We start from the raw sequence: 16,853 nt of genomic DNA on the forward strand, positions 1-16,853 counted from the left end.
ACTGTGTGAAGAAATGGTTGTAATTCCTACACGGTTCATACTACATTTTTGAAAAAAGCCTTAAATGAAAGCTGAGAGTCTGCACTTTAAGCAGGTATTCATTGTTTCATTTAAAACCCATTGTGGTGGTGTACAGAGCCAAAATGACGACAACTGTATCATTGTCCAAATAATTATGGACCTGACTGTATCATGCACATATGGGTCTGGAACACGTTTCACCCTCTGTCTGAGAAGACTCCATTTTAGTGCCCATCTCTCTTTAAGCACCCTTCCGAACGCAGCTCAGCCTTTCTTCCAATTTTTCCCAGTGGCCACTCGCAATATTACAGCTAAAAGACCACCATAATAAAAGAGACTTTTGTAAAACAGTTGACAGGACATCTCAAACTGCAAACGAGGTCAATTATGACTCTATTATGATTTTGATCTGTGGAGGTTTAATATTTGTAAACTTTTTCTCAAGCCGAGAAAAACTATCCATGACATCATCACAATGTAAAGTCTATAAGCCAAGTAGGAATTTGGGGGCGGGGCCAGTGGGAGAAACATTACCACGCATATTCAGTTGGCCACATATTGCGCAAGTAAACCCGGAAGCTAGCAACTTTCTTTGGCGTACGTGCCGGGCGAGCAGTTCTAATCAAATGAAAGGTGCCATCTTGGCATCCAGTATCTAGGTATTATTATACATCTGTGGCGTTGCTGCACTGTCTTTGCGTTTAACAGAGAATAGCGGCGCTTTCTAACATTAAAAAAAGTCACAAATAAAAGCTTCTAATCACAACCGGAGATGTTCCAGCAGAAATATGATCCAAAATTGGGGAGAAATTAACAACAGCAGCAACCAAGATTACATGTTTCCTTGATGTTAGCATGTAGCGTCATGTACGTTAGCAGTGTACTTGCAGCCAGAGAATGACTGTAAGGGAGTATAGCAGCATTTTCTTCCGTTAAAAATCACTAATAAAAGTGTCTTAACACAACCGGACATGTTCCAGCGGCAATGTGACCCAAAACTGGGGAGAAATTTACAAAATCAGCAACCAAGATTACATGTTTCCCTGAAGTTAGCATGTATAGCTATGTACATTAGCAGCATTCTTGCAGCTGGGAAATGACTGTAATGGAGAATAACGGCACTTTCTACAGTGAAAAATCACCCTTAAAAGCTTTTAAACATAACCAGACATGTTCCAGCAGAAATATAATTCTGAAATCAGGGAGAAATTAACATCATCAGCAACCAAGATTATATTTTTCCCTGACGTTAGCTTGTAGCTACATGTAGTAGTGTACGTAATGTTAACACTTGCAGTAAGTTAGTGATCCTGGAGCAGATGACCATATAAAGTAATTCATCATGATCTGACATAATTTTGTAGCCCAAAACAGTGTAGAAAATGGAGTACAGGTTTTCGCTCACAGAGATTACTTTTAGATATCTACCTCATTATTTGTTCGACTATGGCCACCTTAAATATGAACACCTGACATTTAAACGTTATATAAATGACAGAAAATAAGGAAAAGCCTAGTCGGTCCCCTTTTATCTTTCTGCTGGCCATGGCCAATAAACTACGGCGTATAGATATGTATGCTTTTCATGTATTTATCATTTTCATGTCATGTGCATATGTATTAATGAATGCAACGGATGAGAAAGAGGGAATTGTATTCGCCTGAGCCTCATTGTCTTTCTACACCATCCCTTCTCCATTTCTCTCCCCTCATCTCTCTCTGTCTGTCACACTACAAATTACAGTAAACGTCCTGTAGAAGGGCAAAGCTTTTAGCATCTCGCAGCAAATCTGCCAGTTCAGAGCAACAGAGCACAACTTCTGTATCTCCCCATAATTCCCCCACTCAGGCTTTTAGAACCCCAAAGTGACATTTGCTGCTGCAATAGCCTACAAATGCACACTTTGAGAGATAGCATAGCCCTAAGGTGCTATTTGTGTTGCTCATATTGTCACTGCTGCTCCGACAAGTTAATTGCTGCCTGATTAGGACCAAAAAGCGTTACTCAGTGTTTCAACCGCTTTCCTTGGCAGTTAGAATTACACCGCAACACCAAGGACTGAAGCTAATTTAAAGAAGCACCGCATTTATTGTGCCTAACGTCATATCAAGCGACAAAGAACTGACTTTAAAAGACTTAAATAAACCAGCTTTTCCATTTATCTAACAGCGGTATGTAAGATAAATGAGTGTGAGAATGGTAGCTGCAAATGACTGTAATTGAGGGAGAAAGGATGAGGCTGAAATGAGAAGAGCAGATGAGGTCATTCAGTTTGGGTAATGATGTTATGACAGCAATGAGGCAAACATTTAAAGTTGTCATGTTGTTGTCAGTACTCATTTATTTCAAGGTTCGAGGTTTATTTATTGTCATTGTACAACACAGGGTTGCACAACAAAATGCAGTTGTAGCCTATGAAGTCAGTTCAACTTTCTGAACTCTGTGCATGATGATAGTTTGAGCTCACATCTGATCTCCCCTGTCATGTGTTCCTGTGTGTCTCAGTCCCTCAGGATGTACATTCTGGGGGAAGAAGCCATGGTCTCAAACCCGCAAGGTTCTGTGGCAGGTGGGCATGTTGCTCGGAGCACCAGTGGTCATCTCCCTAATAGCGGGCATCGCCATCCCAGTCATCATTGTGGGCATACCAATCTACATGGGCCGCAAGGTACAAAGCAGTCTGTACGTTTACATGCACAGCTATGGTTATAACTCGACTAGGCCATTTTATTAGACTATTGTCCTTGTCCCAGCGTACAAGCACGGGAGGGTTTGATTTATTGACCAAAGTATGTGCAATAATAAGTGGCGGAACACCCCCTTTCAACTTGTTAGTTTTGAACCTTTTTCCGGTTGACCTATTATGTCACAGACTAACCAATCAACAAGCAAATTAGTTAGCAGCAAACTGGTACCATGGTGAACATCTTTACAGCTCTGTACATGTTGTCTGTCCACCAATGCACAGCTCTGAATGTAGACTTAGCCATATTGTGAGTGGCTTCTTCTCCTGATGTGCATTTAATGCTATTCAACTTCTGGGTCAAAGCCCGGGGCGGAAACTGGAGCATGCACAGAGCGCCTCGGCCAGTTTGGGTCCGACTGACTGTATAGATGAAGGAGTAATTCAACTCCCAATCGCATTATCTGGGTGTGTTAGCCCGCCTTTGACAAATTCGATTAAGTACGATTTCAGTTGGACTAACATGTTTACATGTATTTTAAAAGTCTGGTTTTAGTCTGACTTACACAATAAATCAATTTTCTCTAATGTCATGTAAACACACTTCAAATAAGTGGTTTGAATGGACATGTTTGCTTTTTGAGTAACTGGTTAAGTTTGTGCATGCATCAGCAGACAGTCCAATATGTGCAAACTGCTCCAATATGATGGACTAGAATGTTTAAACTCTTTTATCAGATATCCAGAGTCGCATGTTAATTCTGCTTATAATCAACAGATGTCAAGTCAACTTGTAAATATACACAAAACTCTGGAAACAAAAGATAAAAAGCGTCATATGTCGACAGTATTCTCATCAATTTGGCATCAATATAAAGATAAACTATAGTTCTGTACAAACAACTTCTTGGATTTTGTCACCTCAACTCGCTACTAGGGTTGCAGAGATTGGTGGTTCGGATACATGCCAAATTAAACACAGGCTTTTGTTCATTTCACAACTCTAGCAGTTTCTCCCCTATTTCCGCAGCACAAGAAAAGGGGGAGAAACTTGTCTTGTTCTTGCACCACCGCAGAGTCCTCCATGTTTACTTTCTACCTTAGACTGAGTTTAATGACTGCCGTACGCCAAACAATCGAGATCACGGGGGGCGTGTCACAGCTCTAGCAAAACTCTCATGATTTTATTTCAACATTAGAAATGTGTATGTGACTGTAAAATCACTTAAGAAGTCGTTTGGTCTAAGATCAGTGAAAGCGTCCACTCGTGTCTGTCTTTGTGTCAGAGCTCTGTAATAGCCTCTACAGGTCTCACAGGCTGTTTCCTTTCCCCTCACGCATGTATGAGTGGACATGAATAAGTGACAGGAATAAGTGGTTGCAGTGAACAACAAAGAGCAAATTAAATTTCCATTATCTAATTCATGTTTTATTTATTGCCTTGCAGGTCCATGGTCGCTGTAAGAAAAACAATATCTCAGGAAGTAAGCACTACTTGACTGTGGCAAGTGGGGTGATGATGTCAGTGTTTGTGTCGCCGGTCATAGCAGCTGTCACTGTGGGTAAGGAACAAACAACAGCACGGCAACAGCACCTTCTGTCCTAGCTTGTTTCTGCAAATGCACTAAGGAGATAATTATAGAAAGAAAAGAAAATAGATGCAACATCCTGAAACACAACAGTTCAGGTCAGACACCAGGCCTAAATATTATTTTCTATTAAAAATACAAAGCTGTAGTTCTATTAAAATTTCTAATATTTGAGGGCTGCATGTGGATCAAAAAGTCATTAAAGATAAAGACGATCCATTTTGTCCGACCAGCACACTGGCTCCCAGCTGTTGAGCTTCTGGGATAATCCCCTCCATAATAATGAGACGAGGATCAACAAGAAACCTCACATCTTTTCACACTCTACACACACAATTTAAAAGCTAAAATTAATGACTTCCTTCAACACTTTAGGAAATAACCTTATTTTCTTCTTTGCCAGTAGTTAGATAAGAAAATTGGTACCATTCTCATCTGTATGCTGAATATGATGCTACTGCCAACAGCCAGCTAATGTAGCTTAGCACAAAGACTGGCTGTACAGTGGCTGATTAACGTGTTAGTATGCCCACACTACTACACCATTGTGTCCATCCTGAGCCGAAACTATCACATCAAAGACAGAAAAGCCCTCTTCTGGGAGCAGGTCAACAGAGGGACATTTGATGTTGCCGGTGTTGTGCTTTTATCTCCGTACGTGTTAGCTTGCTGTTACAGTCTGGGGTAAAGCAAAAATAAATGTGTTACGAGTCTGTCACACCACAGAAAAATGTGTCACTAACCACCCAGCCAAATTTGAATGATTTAAAAAATGCAGAGTATATAAAATCAGGTTTCAAAATGGTGAAAAAAGTAAGCAGTATTCTCTGCTCTGAAATGTCGAATCAAAGAACAAGCTGCTGACTGTCGTTACCAGCTAACCCAGAAGCATAAAGCACACACCCCCTAACCAATTCTGACAAACCCATACTTTTACTTTCATTTCTTACATTCATTCATTTTACGTGACCGTTTATCCTGTTAGGGGTCGCTGGGATAGGCTGGAGGCTGGAGCCTATCCCAGCTGACATTGGGCGAGAGGCGGGGTACACCCTGGTCACCAGACTATCACAGGGCTGACACATAGAGACAGACAACCATTCACACACACATTCACACCTACGGACAATTTAGAGTCACCAATTAAACTGCATGTTTTTGTGTGGTGGGAGGAAGCCGGAGTACCCAGAAGACCCACACTGTCATGGAGAGGAGGGTTCCAGTTAAAGTTAATTAATAAGGTTATAGGCCCTAACCCTAAGCCAGGGGTAGGCAACCTGTGACTCCGGAGCCACATGTGGTTCTTTAGCTCCTTTTAGCTCCTTCTTTAGCTAAAGAAATTCTTAAATTCTCCAATTGTAAAAATGTGAAGCCTATATACCGAAAATGTTTTAACATTTCAACAACAAAAACATGCGTTACATACATTTACTGCCTGACACCCTTTCCTTAAAATTTTTACCAAACCTCTATAGCAGTGGCTCGTCTTGAGTCTCCCTAGCTGGTTAGCTATGGAAGCCAAATCCCAAACAGCTAAAGTCTCGGAATAAAATAGAGAATTTAACAGTGTGCGGACAAATTTGTTTTGCTAGTAGCCACCTTGTGGTAAAACATATTAATGAATGCTCATTTAGACTATTAGTACAAGCTAATTTAGACTTAACAAGCTGTTTTACCTTCATTACAAGGCTTGAATATGTTTTGTGCCTCCACACAGACTTTTTTTTAAAATTATTTTTGGTCACAAAAAAAAAAAAAAAAGGCTCTTTTGATAGTAAAGTTTACCCAGACTTTATCTGTGTAGTCAGCCCTCTGTTAAAGTAGTGCTACGTTAGCTACCAAGCTAATGTTAATGTCAAGATATTGTCGTCATAGAAATAAAACCCACACATAGAGCACCATTAAAAACTAGCGCAGGGAGCACTTTTTTATGACGTGCTAGGATGAAGCACTCCCAGCGCCCTGCCATTACTTTTCTGCTGAAGAGAGTGCTATGCGGACACATGCCCGTATATCAAGTTTGAGGTTTAAAACTGACACGTTTTAACCTCCGTACAAAACCCAAGGTGATGTTTTTACACTTCTTTTTGTACAGATGAAACATACGAGATAGAACGTGTTGATCAGTGAGCAGTGAGGTGCAAGTAGGTGGATTTTGTTACCCGTCAACAGTGCCAGATTACTTGTTTCCTATGGTGTAGTCTTTGTACCATGCTAAGCTGACCAGCTTGCAGGGGCTTCACATTCACCATAAAAACATAAAAGTGCTACCAGTCGTATTGGTAAGACACAAATTGACAATAGTGCTAAAGCACTGGAATAGTAGTGCAGAACGGAAGCAAACCAACAAACAAACAAACAGACAAAAGGTGGAAAGGTCATTTTCTTCATGTAGGCAAAAAATGGTCCCCACGTATTTTTAAATTTCCTGGGAGAGCCTTTCAATATATCGGATTTTCTCAAACTGTAAATTACTGAGAATCTATTTTATCCATAAAGCATGGGACGGCGGTTTTGGTGATTTCCTCTTTAGTATAAGACGTCTAGCCAATAATGTTACAGAAGCTACAAGATGGACCTGCACTTGCATAGTGCCTTTCTAGTCATCTTTTACACTACGAGTCAAATTCACCCATTCACACACCCATTCACACACTGGTGGCCGAGGCTACCATACAAAGTGCTACCTGCTACTCAGTTTTTGACACACTCACAGACCAATGGAACAGCCATTTGGACAATGTGGGGTTTAGTATCTTGCTCAAGGACACTTTGACATGCAGACTAGAGGAGCTGGGGATCGAACAGCTGATCTTCCCATTAGTGCATGACCCACTCTCCCTCTGAGCCACAGCCATCAAGCTTAGGCAAAGGCAACTGAGAGATGCCAAACAGGGCTTGAGAGGTGTCCCTGTTACCTCCGACAAAATGTTGAAAATCGCAGTCCAGCAGTCATGCAGCGATGTACATGACCAAAACATGTGTGCATGCGTTGCAAGAAACCCTTTCATAAATCACCAGCTATACACATCTGAACATGCATCTATCATCAATCTTTAGCTGTGTAAATACTCACAAACTAGGTTTCTGTATGCAAACGCACCACTTGATTTCATCACCACACACACACTCAGTGTGAGGCAGAATTTCGATGACTCATGCTACTTCCTACTGTAGGTAACATTCCCCGGCTGTGACAGGAATCCTTAAGGCTTTAGCAGCTTCTCAGCTTCCCTCTGCAGTGTCACGACCATCACTGAACCGCTCACTGACGGGCCCTCCCCTGGCACACACACACTCAAACACATTTAGCCGCACTGTACTTTTCACCCTCATCTCCTGCCCCATCCCTGTCTGTGCGCCACTCCACCCTCATTTTTCTCCCTGCCATATGTTTTATCAGCTCTCTGTCTCACTACGATTGTTATTTTGTTTCTCATATTTCACTCACAGCTCCTCGTCTTGTTGTTTCTCTCTTTGTGACTGACACACACAGACATCCTCTCACGTTCGCTCCTCTCTCTTTCTCGCTGTGGGCTGTTTGGCTGGCAGGCTCATCCTCTTGCCCTGATTTCACCCTGTTGCTGAGTCAATAGCGTCCCAGTGTTCCCGCTGTGTTAATGATGTCCCTTTGTTTGTTCGGCACTCTGCTTTGTGTTCCCAAATTCCTATCTCAATTATAGGTTGCGTAATCGCACAGCGTAGGGAGGCTGCTGCTCATCGAGTTTGGGGGCTTGTTAAAAGGCACTTTTGTGAAGGTTATAGGAGGAGAGTGGGGCGATATCTTACTTGTGAAATAAAACTGGCTTTGCTAGAGTCATTATGCGCTGCTCTGCTCTTATTGTGACTTAATATGAAGCCAGATGATCTATTATTAATTTGTCAAAATTGTACATTGAAGACTTATTTTTATTGTCAAGAAATAAAACTGAGAGGACAAACAATAACCAAACATAAAAAGGGCTGTGCCGATTCAGTCATTAACTTTAATTGACCAGGAAATGGCCTCGCTGAGATTCAAAATCTCTTTCACAGAAGTGTCCTGGACAACATGGCAGCACCACATAGGACATAAAGAGGTTTCAAAACATATAACACAGACTTACAATGAATTTAATAAAACACAAGTAATGTTAAATAGATATGGAGTTGATTAAAATAAAAACATAAAATGGATGATTAATGCTAGATCTGTTTGCCTCAAATTAAAAGAGAAGGGAACTGAAAGCTTGCAAGGAAATCGGTTCCTGAAAGAAGATGTAAGTCAATAGCGCCCAGTATTATTTGGAAGATTATAATTGCATAGATGGTTTAGATACCAAGAACAACATTATAGATCAGTGTGTTCCTGCAACTTTATTGTGTGCAGTGCATAGTGAAGCAGGAGGGGCTCCCTCTTGTGTTTATGTTGGGTACTGCAATAATAATATCATAATAATATGACTGTCCACTAAATTTGCTCTCTGAGCAAATTAGCTTGATTTCTTTAAAATACATGGAAAGAAGGCAAGTAAAGACGCAACTAAAGAAGAAATGAGCCCCCAAAATTAGCAAGAAATTAGTAAAAAACAAACAAAATTAAAAACAAAAATAATATTAAATAAAAAAGGAATAAAAATAAAGTTAAAAACAAACAAGTAAATGACCCGGAAAGAGTGCTTAAAATTACAATAATTCTGTGACATAATTTGAAAATGTAATAATTATAATTATAAACAGTCTTTATCTAGCTTTTTCTTTTTTCCCCCCGAGTTTTTGTTTCTAAATAATTTTCTAAATCTATTTTTTTTTTTTTTTTTTTTTTTTTNATATTTTTTTTTTTTTTTTTTTTTTTTTTTTTACAATTTGTGGGACATTTCTTACCAAGTTGCTGATTCCCTTTTTACCCATGTTTTCGAAAGATATCACACCAATTTGCTCAGGGTTCAAAGGTTTAAACACTTGCAAAAAGATGAATAAACAGCGGTTTCGAAGGGTTAAGCAAACTAGACTGTATAATACATGCTACAAGTATGGTGACATACAGAATAAACTATTCATGTCTTTCTATAACTCATATATTTGGTCTGACAGCTATGTACATGAAAACTGACAGTCTGCCTCGTAAGCCTGTGTGGATATCTATTGATGCCAGATATGACATTGATATCAGAATGCAGAACCCCCAACTGAGTAAATTGTTGATGTTGGACAAAACGTATTCCATCTGAATATTAATATATTGTATTGCTAGGTAGTTGTAGTTATGATGGTCAGTTTGAGAATTTATCAGCAGTCAAGTAAAAGTCATTTGTAAACCTGCAGGAAAGTCATCATGTCTGTAGCTGTGCCATATTTACATGGAGCAAAAGTGTATCTCCATAAATTGACAATCACCAAAAAATTCATTTCAGTTTGAAGTTACATTTCGGCATGAGGTCCTTATGATCATTTTAGGTTATGGTTTTGCTAGCGTATCCAAAAAATGACAAGACGACCCAATGCGAGCTGATGAGAATGTGTATCAGGCACACGACACTATGTGTGAGGCAGTATGTAAGGGAAGCACTCCAATACCAAGTGTTTGGGAAGTCCACCACCAAAAGTTTGCATTCTGTTGCATGATGGGAAGTCTGAAGTCCAACTCTAGTCCTCCAACTTTATTGAAGTGCAATACTAAATTCCAAGAGTACTCTTTAAATAACCATTTGTATGTCATTAAAAATGATTTTGGCACAAACACCAGACAAATGATTATGAGACATACACTGCATTATGACTTGTTAAATACTTTTCTGTTTTCCTGCAGGTGTGGGTGTGCCGTTAATGCTGACTTATGTGTATGGGGTCGTCCCCATGTCGCTCTGTAGGAACGGCTGGTGTCGACCGCAGAGTGAGCCGCCTGAAACACACAAAATACAACTGGAGGACTTAGCCAGCTGTGAGTACAGCAGTTAAAGGAATAGTTTGACTTCTTGGGAAATATGCTCATTCGCTTGCCGAGAGTTAGATGAAACAAAATGGCTACTGCTCTGATTTTTCAGCATTAATCATGGACCTGGAGCGAGGAGGCAATTAGCTTAGCAAGATAAAATGTGTTTATCAGTAAGCTTTAGAAGTGTTAGTAGGCATGTTTCTGAATCCTAGCAAGAGCCAGGTCTCCTGTTATGCTAAATTAAGCAATTCATCTGCCTCACAGCTTCATATAATGAACAAAATATAAAAGCGAATAAGCATATGCCCTAGATTATAGAGCTTTCTCTTTAATAATTGTGTAGTTAACTCTTGGTATAAGTACTAGCTGCATTTAATTTTTACCCCAACCGCAACCTGATCTCATGAAGTTTCAACTTCTCTTATAGATCTTCTATTCTCTCATGTAGTCAGTGACCACTGGACGGGTCAGAACAACCCAACGCCCAGCGACACCAGCGTCCAGGAAGTCAGAGTCAGTGTACAGGAAGTGGGCGTCCTCCCCAGTACGAGCACCACGCCCCCTGAGCTAGATAGCTATGAGGAATTGGATGAAGCCACTAAACACCACGGATACGCCCAGCAGGACAGCCAATCAGACTGCGAGGTGGTTATTGTGCCTGACAGCAAGCCTGATGACATGCAAATGCTTCCTTCGAGGTAAATGCTGCCTCTTACTCTCCTTTTTTCTGTTTCTACCCATATCTCATTTTGACATTTCTAGGCAGGAATTTTAGCCATGTTAACATTTTGGCTCTAGGGAAGCCAATGTTAGTCCATTGTTTGGCCCACCACTGTGGTCCAGACTGAAATGTTTTGACCACTATTGGATGGATTACCATGAAGTTTGGTACAGATATACATGTTCCCCTCAGAATTATTTGTATAACTTTGGTGATCCGTTAAAGGTTCTATATATACACACGCCATTCAGAGAGAGCATAAATGTAGCAGCAAACCACTATTTGCTATGTAAAGACACAGGTGAGTAATGGCGTCTTAAGCAGAGAATGAATGCTCCTTTGTGTGTGTTGGATGTATGAAAGAGAAATGGATACAGCATTGGACCCTGCAGGGCCCTGTGCATTCCTGCCAAAAAAGTTTGACTTCAGAGGTATACAATTACCCAGATCTTCCACACCTTGAGGCCAGGCAGCTAACTTAAGGTTTAGCATTCCGCTAACTTGAATAAGGTTTAAGGTTTAGTGCTCCGCTAACTTGAATGTAATATTCAATTCAATGTTCAATGTACAATTCCTGTATAAATAAATAAATGAATTGAAAAATGAAATGAATATGAATAAAATGATTTAATCGTGTGGCTTTTGTAGACTTCTGAAATGTTATCGGAGTGAACAGATTAGTGTTGCACGGTATACCGGTGCTAAAATAGTACCGGTACTAGAGTATTCCAAACGGTACTATACTGCATTTGGAAAATACCGGTACTTTGAAATTGATTCAATTCATTAATTTAGTTAATTTATTTTACTCAATTATGCACACAAACGCCTTTCTTGTTCCTATTGGAGCACATATTGCGCAAGTGGTGTGTATGACAACACCTGTATCAACATTCGCAGCTGGCGCACGTGAAAAAAGACAAGAGAAAGTCTGCCTCGCAAAGGGAGACAACACGAGACAACACAAACTTGGTGAAACATTTGAGTTACCAAACCATGACGTCCGTACTGCGGTACTTACCGAACCATGATTTTTTTGGTACCGTTACACCTCTACTATTTATTGTTCTAAAGGTTTGTATCCAAAAGGACTTTTCCTTAGGAAAAGTACCGAAAAGTATCGAAATTCATATTGGTATTGGTACCGAAACAAAGATTTTGGTACAACACTAGAACATATCAAGTCCTGATAGTAAAATAAGGCATTTTCCAGGGATTGTGACACTCAAAAATCTATCCACTGATTTACAGATGTCTCTTTCACAATGTAAGTCTATGGAAAATAATATTTTTTGGCTCCATGGCATCATGTGACACACCCAGAAGTTGTGTTCCATAGTTTGGTCACTACAAAAACTGCTATCCCACTGCTAGCTCATTGCCACAGCTCTGCACTGCCCTCATAAGGCACCTACCGCTGATATCAGGACACTGTTGTTATGGAAGCGTAACACCTACCCTCCAGGTCCCCCCTGGTTAACACTGTTAGCTCTGTCAGCACTGTTGCTGTTGTTAAGTGCCAAGTTAGCACCTGTAGCTGCTAGCAGCCAGAACTGTGTCCAGACAACTTGTAAGCTTTAAATTTTGCACAAAGCTCCTTTAACAAGCACCACCATCAGGTAAAAAAAAACATTTGCTCATTAGTTTGGTTTATGACCAAACACCTGAAAAACTAATGACGTTCCCACCAGCCTCAGCTGTACTTTGTGTTTAGTGCTAATTAGCAAATGTTAGCGCACTAAATCCTTGAACTAAGATGGTCAACATGGTGAAAAGTACACCTGCTAAGCATCAGTGTAGTTTTGAGCATGTTAGCATTTAGCTCAGACTGCTAAGTATGGCCTCACAGAGCTGTTAGCATGGCTGTAGACTCTTTGTCTTCTTCTTTAAGTGTTTTTTGGCAACTTTTATTACATGCAATACTGATGTGAAAGCATCAAGACACTCTTTGTATATACTCCCTCAATTCAGAAACATTTTGATTGCCTGGCAGCTTTATATTGATTATTTTATGTCTTACTGTCACCACAGGGAAGGAACCAATATTGAGGTCCGTGTGGAAATTGAGACCCATCCCAGAGGCGCCCGCCAGTCCAGCCTAAGTAGCATCCTGTCTAGCCGAAGCTTGTCAGTGGAGTCCCTGGGACACTCGCAGTCCCAGTCCCAAGACTACCTGTGTGCCTCAGAAGAAAGACGAGAGCGGGGAGGAGGAGAAGGAGAGGAGCAGGAGGGAAGAGAGAAACCAGGAGGGGAAGCAGGAACATACGATGGGACAGCTTACCCAGTCTTTGAAGTAGACGGTATATGAGGTCCTCCAATGCAGGCTTTGTACTTGGTTGAAGATTAGTCAGGTTTTGTGGAAATAAACAAATCCATGAGCTGACGCGTCACTGCATTGACCCGAAAATCGTTGGCCAAGGCCGCCTCCTGCTTCCAAGACAGGCCCTCCCACCAGTTGCCTTCTAGCTCCAGCCTCTAAGGAAGATGCGGGTTTAGAGAGAGCAAATGAAAAAGTGTGTGAGTGTGTGTATGAGACAAATAGCATGAGACTGTGACATATACATCGGAGGGGGATAAACTGTTAAAGCAGAAAGGATAGCATCCGTCAAGGAATCTAAAACAGAAGTGACTGAGAGCATGTTAGCGGACTAGTTCAGTCTGTTTTTTTTCTATGTTGTCCTTTCTGAAAGAGACTACCTTACACCCCCCTCTCTCATAAATCTATTTCATGAAGCCCTCTCCTGTCTGGCTGTACTCTTACACTTCTTTTAGTGACCTCACCTCCCTCTTTCTGCTCCCTTAACAAATAAAAACTCCCCCACAAGCATGATTTGTTTTATGGGGTTTAAAAATCTAACAACTGTCGTGTCAGCAAGTAAATATCACATGCTCCCCAGGCAACGATGCAAGACAGTAGGGGTGATTTATTTTCTACCTGAAAGCATATCTCCAGTATTTTAAGATGCAGTGGTCACACCTGAATTGGACAACTTAAATTAAACGACGCATGCTGCACTGTTCGATTACACTTTTGTGAACCAGTTGAAAGTGACATCTGGAAACTGTTGAAGCCTGTAACTGTTGTTCTCTATTGGAGTAAAAGGTGCTCTGTGACATTACAGCAGTGACTGAATCGATTGGATGGCTCATAAACACCACTAATTATTACTATTAATCTGAAATCCACAGTCTTCCATGGAAGCAGACAGGAGGCAATGTCACTTTCGCATTGTTTTAGTCCAGCCTTCAAGAGGGAATTCTCTTTCACCAGAGAGGGAGACATTGCTTTAGTTTGTAAAAATGCTCATTCTAATGCAGATACCTGCACGCATCGGTGACAACATGGCAGCAACACTGCAGTCTTTTACTGAAGAGTCTTAAATTTAAAAGTAGCTGCATGATTCTGCTCTTTGCTGTGTATCCAGGATAAACACTCACGCAGATTCACACACTCACTCATACACACACACACATATATGCCCACATGCACAGCAGTCGGTGTAGTTGCAGTAGTGTGCGCTGCTGAGAGCATTAAATATAAACTAAAGACCCTCTCAAATGATCACAGAGCACCAAAATTACAACAGCAGCATGCCACCTCAGGCTAAACTCTAATAACCCCTACTAGATGATTTATGAGAAATACATGATTATACATGCTCTGCTTAGCTTCCTGAGTGTGAAATACTTGTGAGAGTTGAACTCGGACATGACATGATAACCTGTGCTGGGTTGTGGAGAGAAATTGAATAAAGATTTCACCATGAAGGACAAAAACACAATGCATGTTCTGTGTCTCTCGCTTTCAGCTTCAAGTGGAGTCAGAGAGTAGAGTGTTATGTGCTAATACGGTATTATTTTTGCCTTCATTGTATAGCTTCACAGTACGTACAGGCAGGACACTTTGGGATAATGCAAAATCAGACAAAGGTCGCCTTTCTGAAATTAAATAGGGATTGTTGCAGGTTATAGTAATCATCTTAAGCCCCGTTTCCACCAAACACTTTCAGTATGGTACCTTTGGAACCAAAAGTAACCCTTCAGACATGGTACCTAGACCCTAGGTCTGTTTATTGTTTCCAACACAGACAGTACTCTTAAATGTGGGTGGGGTTGTTGTCACGCACTGCTCCATCCAGCACTTGCTGTATTTCCTCATCACCGGTGACACAGAGAGAAATCTAAGCTAGTGGTTCCAGACCTCTTTGGGTTGTGACCTCTTAAAAAGGTCCAATGTGTAGGATTTAGGGGCATCTAGTGGCAAAAACGAATATAAGAATTGTTGTATTTTTGTTGCCTTGAGCTGTTTATATCGACATAGGGAGTGAGTCCTAGTCCACGCAGTCCGCCATGTTGCACCGCTATGTTTCTACAGTAGCCCAGAACGGACAAACCAACACTGACTGTAGGTAGAGCTGTTCATAGCAACCCCTTTACAACAAGAGCATTGGAAAAACACAGATTTTTAACATGAAACTGCTTTATTCAGTTATTTACCGGTTTAAATTATCATTCAGCTCCTGGTAAAAACCTCCTGAACGTCTAGATCTTAAATTAAAAGAGAAAATAGGTGAGCACACATTAGCAGGTGCTGTACTAGTAACCTGTCTCCGAAGAGCTGAGCAGCTTCGGAGAAACACTGATTTGTAACGTGAAACTGCTTCATCAAGTGTTTTTAATGGTATGAATCACTTGGTCCGTTTGTTTTGGTGAGGAAGAGACCTCTGCGGATAATTCGGCTCCTGATAAAGACCTCCCGAACACTGAAGGAATCCTCACCTGAGAAGTTTCTGCTGGTTGCAATCTGCTATCCTCACCACTAGATGCCACTATGTCCCCTTAAATCTTACACACTGCTCCTTTAAAAAAGGTCCCGTGTGTAGGATTTAGGGGCATCTATTGGCAGAAAGGGTGCAATATTAATTAGTATATGTTAAAGGTAGGGTCTGGAGGATTTTCCAGTTGCTGTTTGTAAACACACATTCAAATTCGGCCCCTCCTATCAGGCTCAACTCTCCCGGGTGTACGGAGCCTGGAGGTATGGAAGAAGGCTTCACAGAAGAGGTTCAGGCAAGGCTCGCGCTGGTGCACCCTCGGACACGCTCGGGCACGGCACCTGCGCTCTCTCATTGGCTGGGGAAATCTCCGCCCAGAAGCGGTCCGAGCTCACAAAAACATCAAAATACAGTTAAAGGGCAGGAGCTCTGCAAACAGAGTCACCACCACACATGAGTAGAAGCCCATAGGTGATGATTAAGCAGGATTTCATTTGTATATGTCTATATTTTGTTTTGTTTGAAAATCCTCCAGATCCTACCTTTAATTTATAATCACCCATAAGTAAGAATTGCTGTGTTTTTGTCAGTGTAGACATAGTGGAATCCTTGTTGTTCTTCTGTAGCCCAGAACAGACAAACCAAGGTCAGCCACCATTGTTCTCCTACATGCTTGGCACTGTGACAATGTGGGTCCTTGTGTCTTGTTTGAGGCAGCTTAAAGAGTGTGGAAGAAGATAATAAAAACTCACAGCAGTGCTTACCAAGCCTGGTTGTACAGCTACTATCTTATCATACATGAACAAAACCGAGGTGACACCGAACCAAACATCACACTTAAGGTGAGAGGTAAAATGAAACAGGAGCTCAGCAACAGACATCCGTTTCCAGCAACATAGCTGCCCAGCTAACTCAACAACATGAGGCACTGTCTGATGATGCTTTGTCTCGTATCTACTGTCATACAGGTACATTTCACAATTTCAGCTGTTACAGCACATGGGAGAGGTTTCCGTTCTGCAACCTCACTGCTACAGTAGATGCCACTAAGTACTACGAACTAGACCTTTAGATGTCTTCTTGTGACCCTTGTAACTGCCTCCATATCCAGTTCAACACATTTTCCCCCTTGTGTTATTTAAATATTTT

The 16,853-nt window shown here is 41.1% G+C and overlaps 1 protein-coding gene across 3 annotated transcripts in view; it reads left to right on the forward strand.

Annotated features, from left to right (window-relative positions):
- Positions 1-14,711, forward strand: part of si:ch211-278j3.3 (E3 ubiquitin-protein ligase RNF19B) — a 43,968-nt gene extending 29,257 nt beyond the window's left edge. For 2 of the 3 annotated variants that reach the window (XM_050058643.1, XM_050058644.1), the window contains exons 6-10: positions 2,528-2,690; positions 4,153-4,267; positions 10,083-10,214; positions 10,636-10,906; positions 12,961-14,711. In XM_050058643.1, the coding sequence (XP_049914600.1) occupies positions 2,528-2,690; positions 4,153-4,267; positions 10,083-10,214; positions 10,636-10,906; positions 12,961-13,237 (958 nt within the window). In that variant the 3' untranslated portion in view covers positions 13,238-14,711. The remainder of the gene's footprint in view (positions 1-2,527; positions 2,691-4,152; positions 4,268-10,082; positions 10,215-10,635; positions 10,907-12,960) is intronic. The other variant, XM_050058645.1, reaches the window with a different exon arrangement.
- Positions 14,712-16,853: the final 2,142 nt, after the last annotated feature.

This window comes from Epinephelus moara, chromosome 12 (genome assembly GCF_006386435.1).
Source record: "Epinephelus moara isolate mb chromosome 12, YSFRI_EMoa_1.0, whole genome shotgun sequence".
In the NCBI taxonomy this organism is placed as follows: Eukaryota; Metazoa; Chordata; class Actinopteri; order Perciformes; family Serranidae; genus Epinephelus; species Epinephelus moara.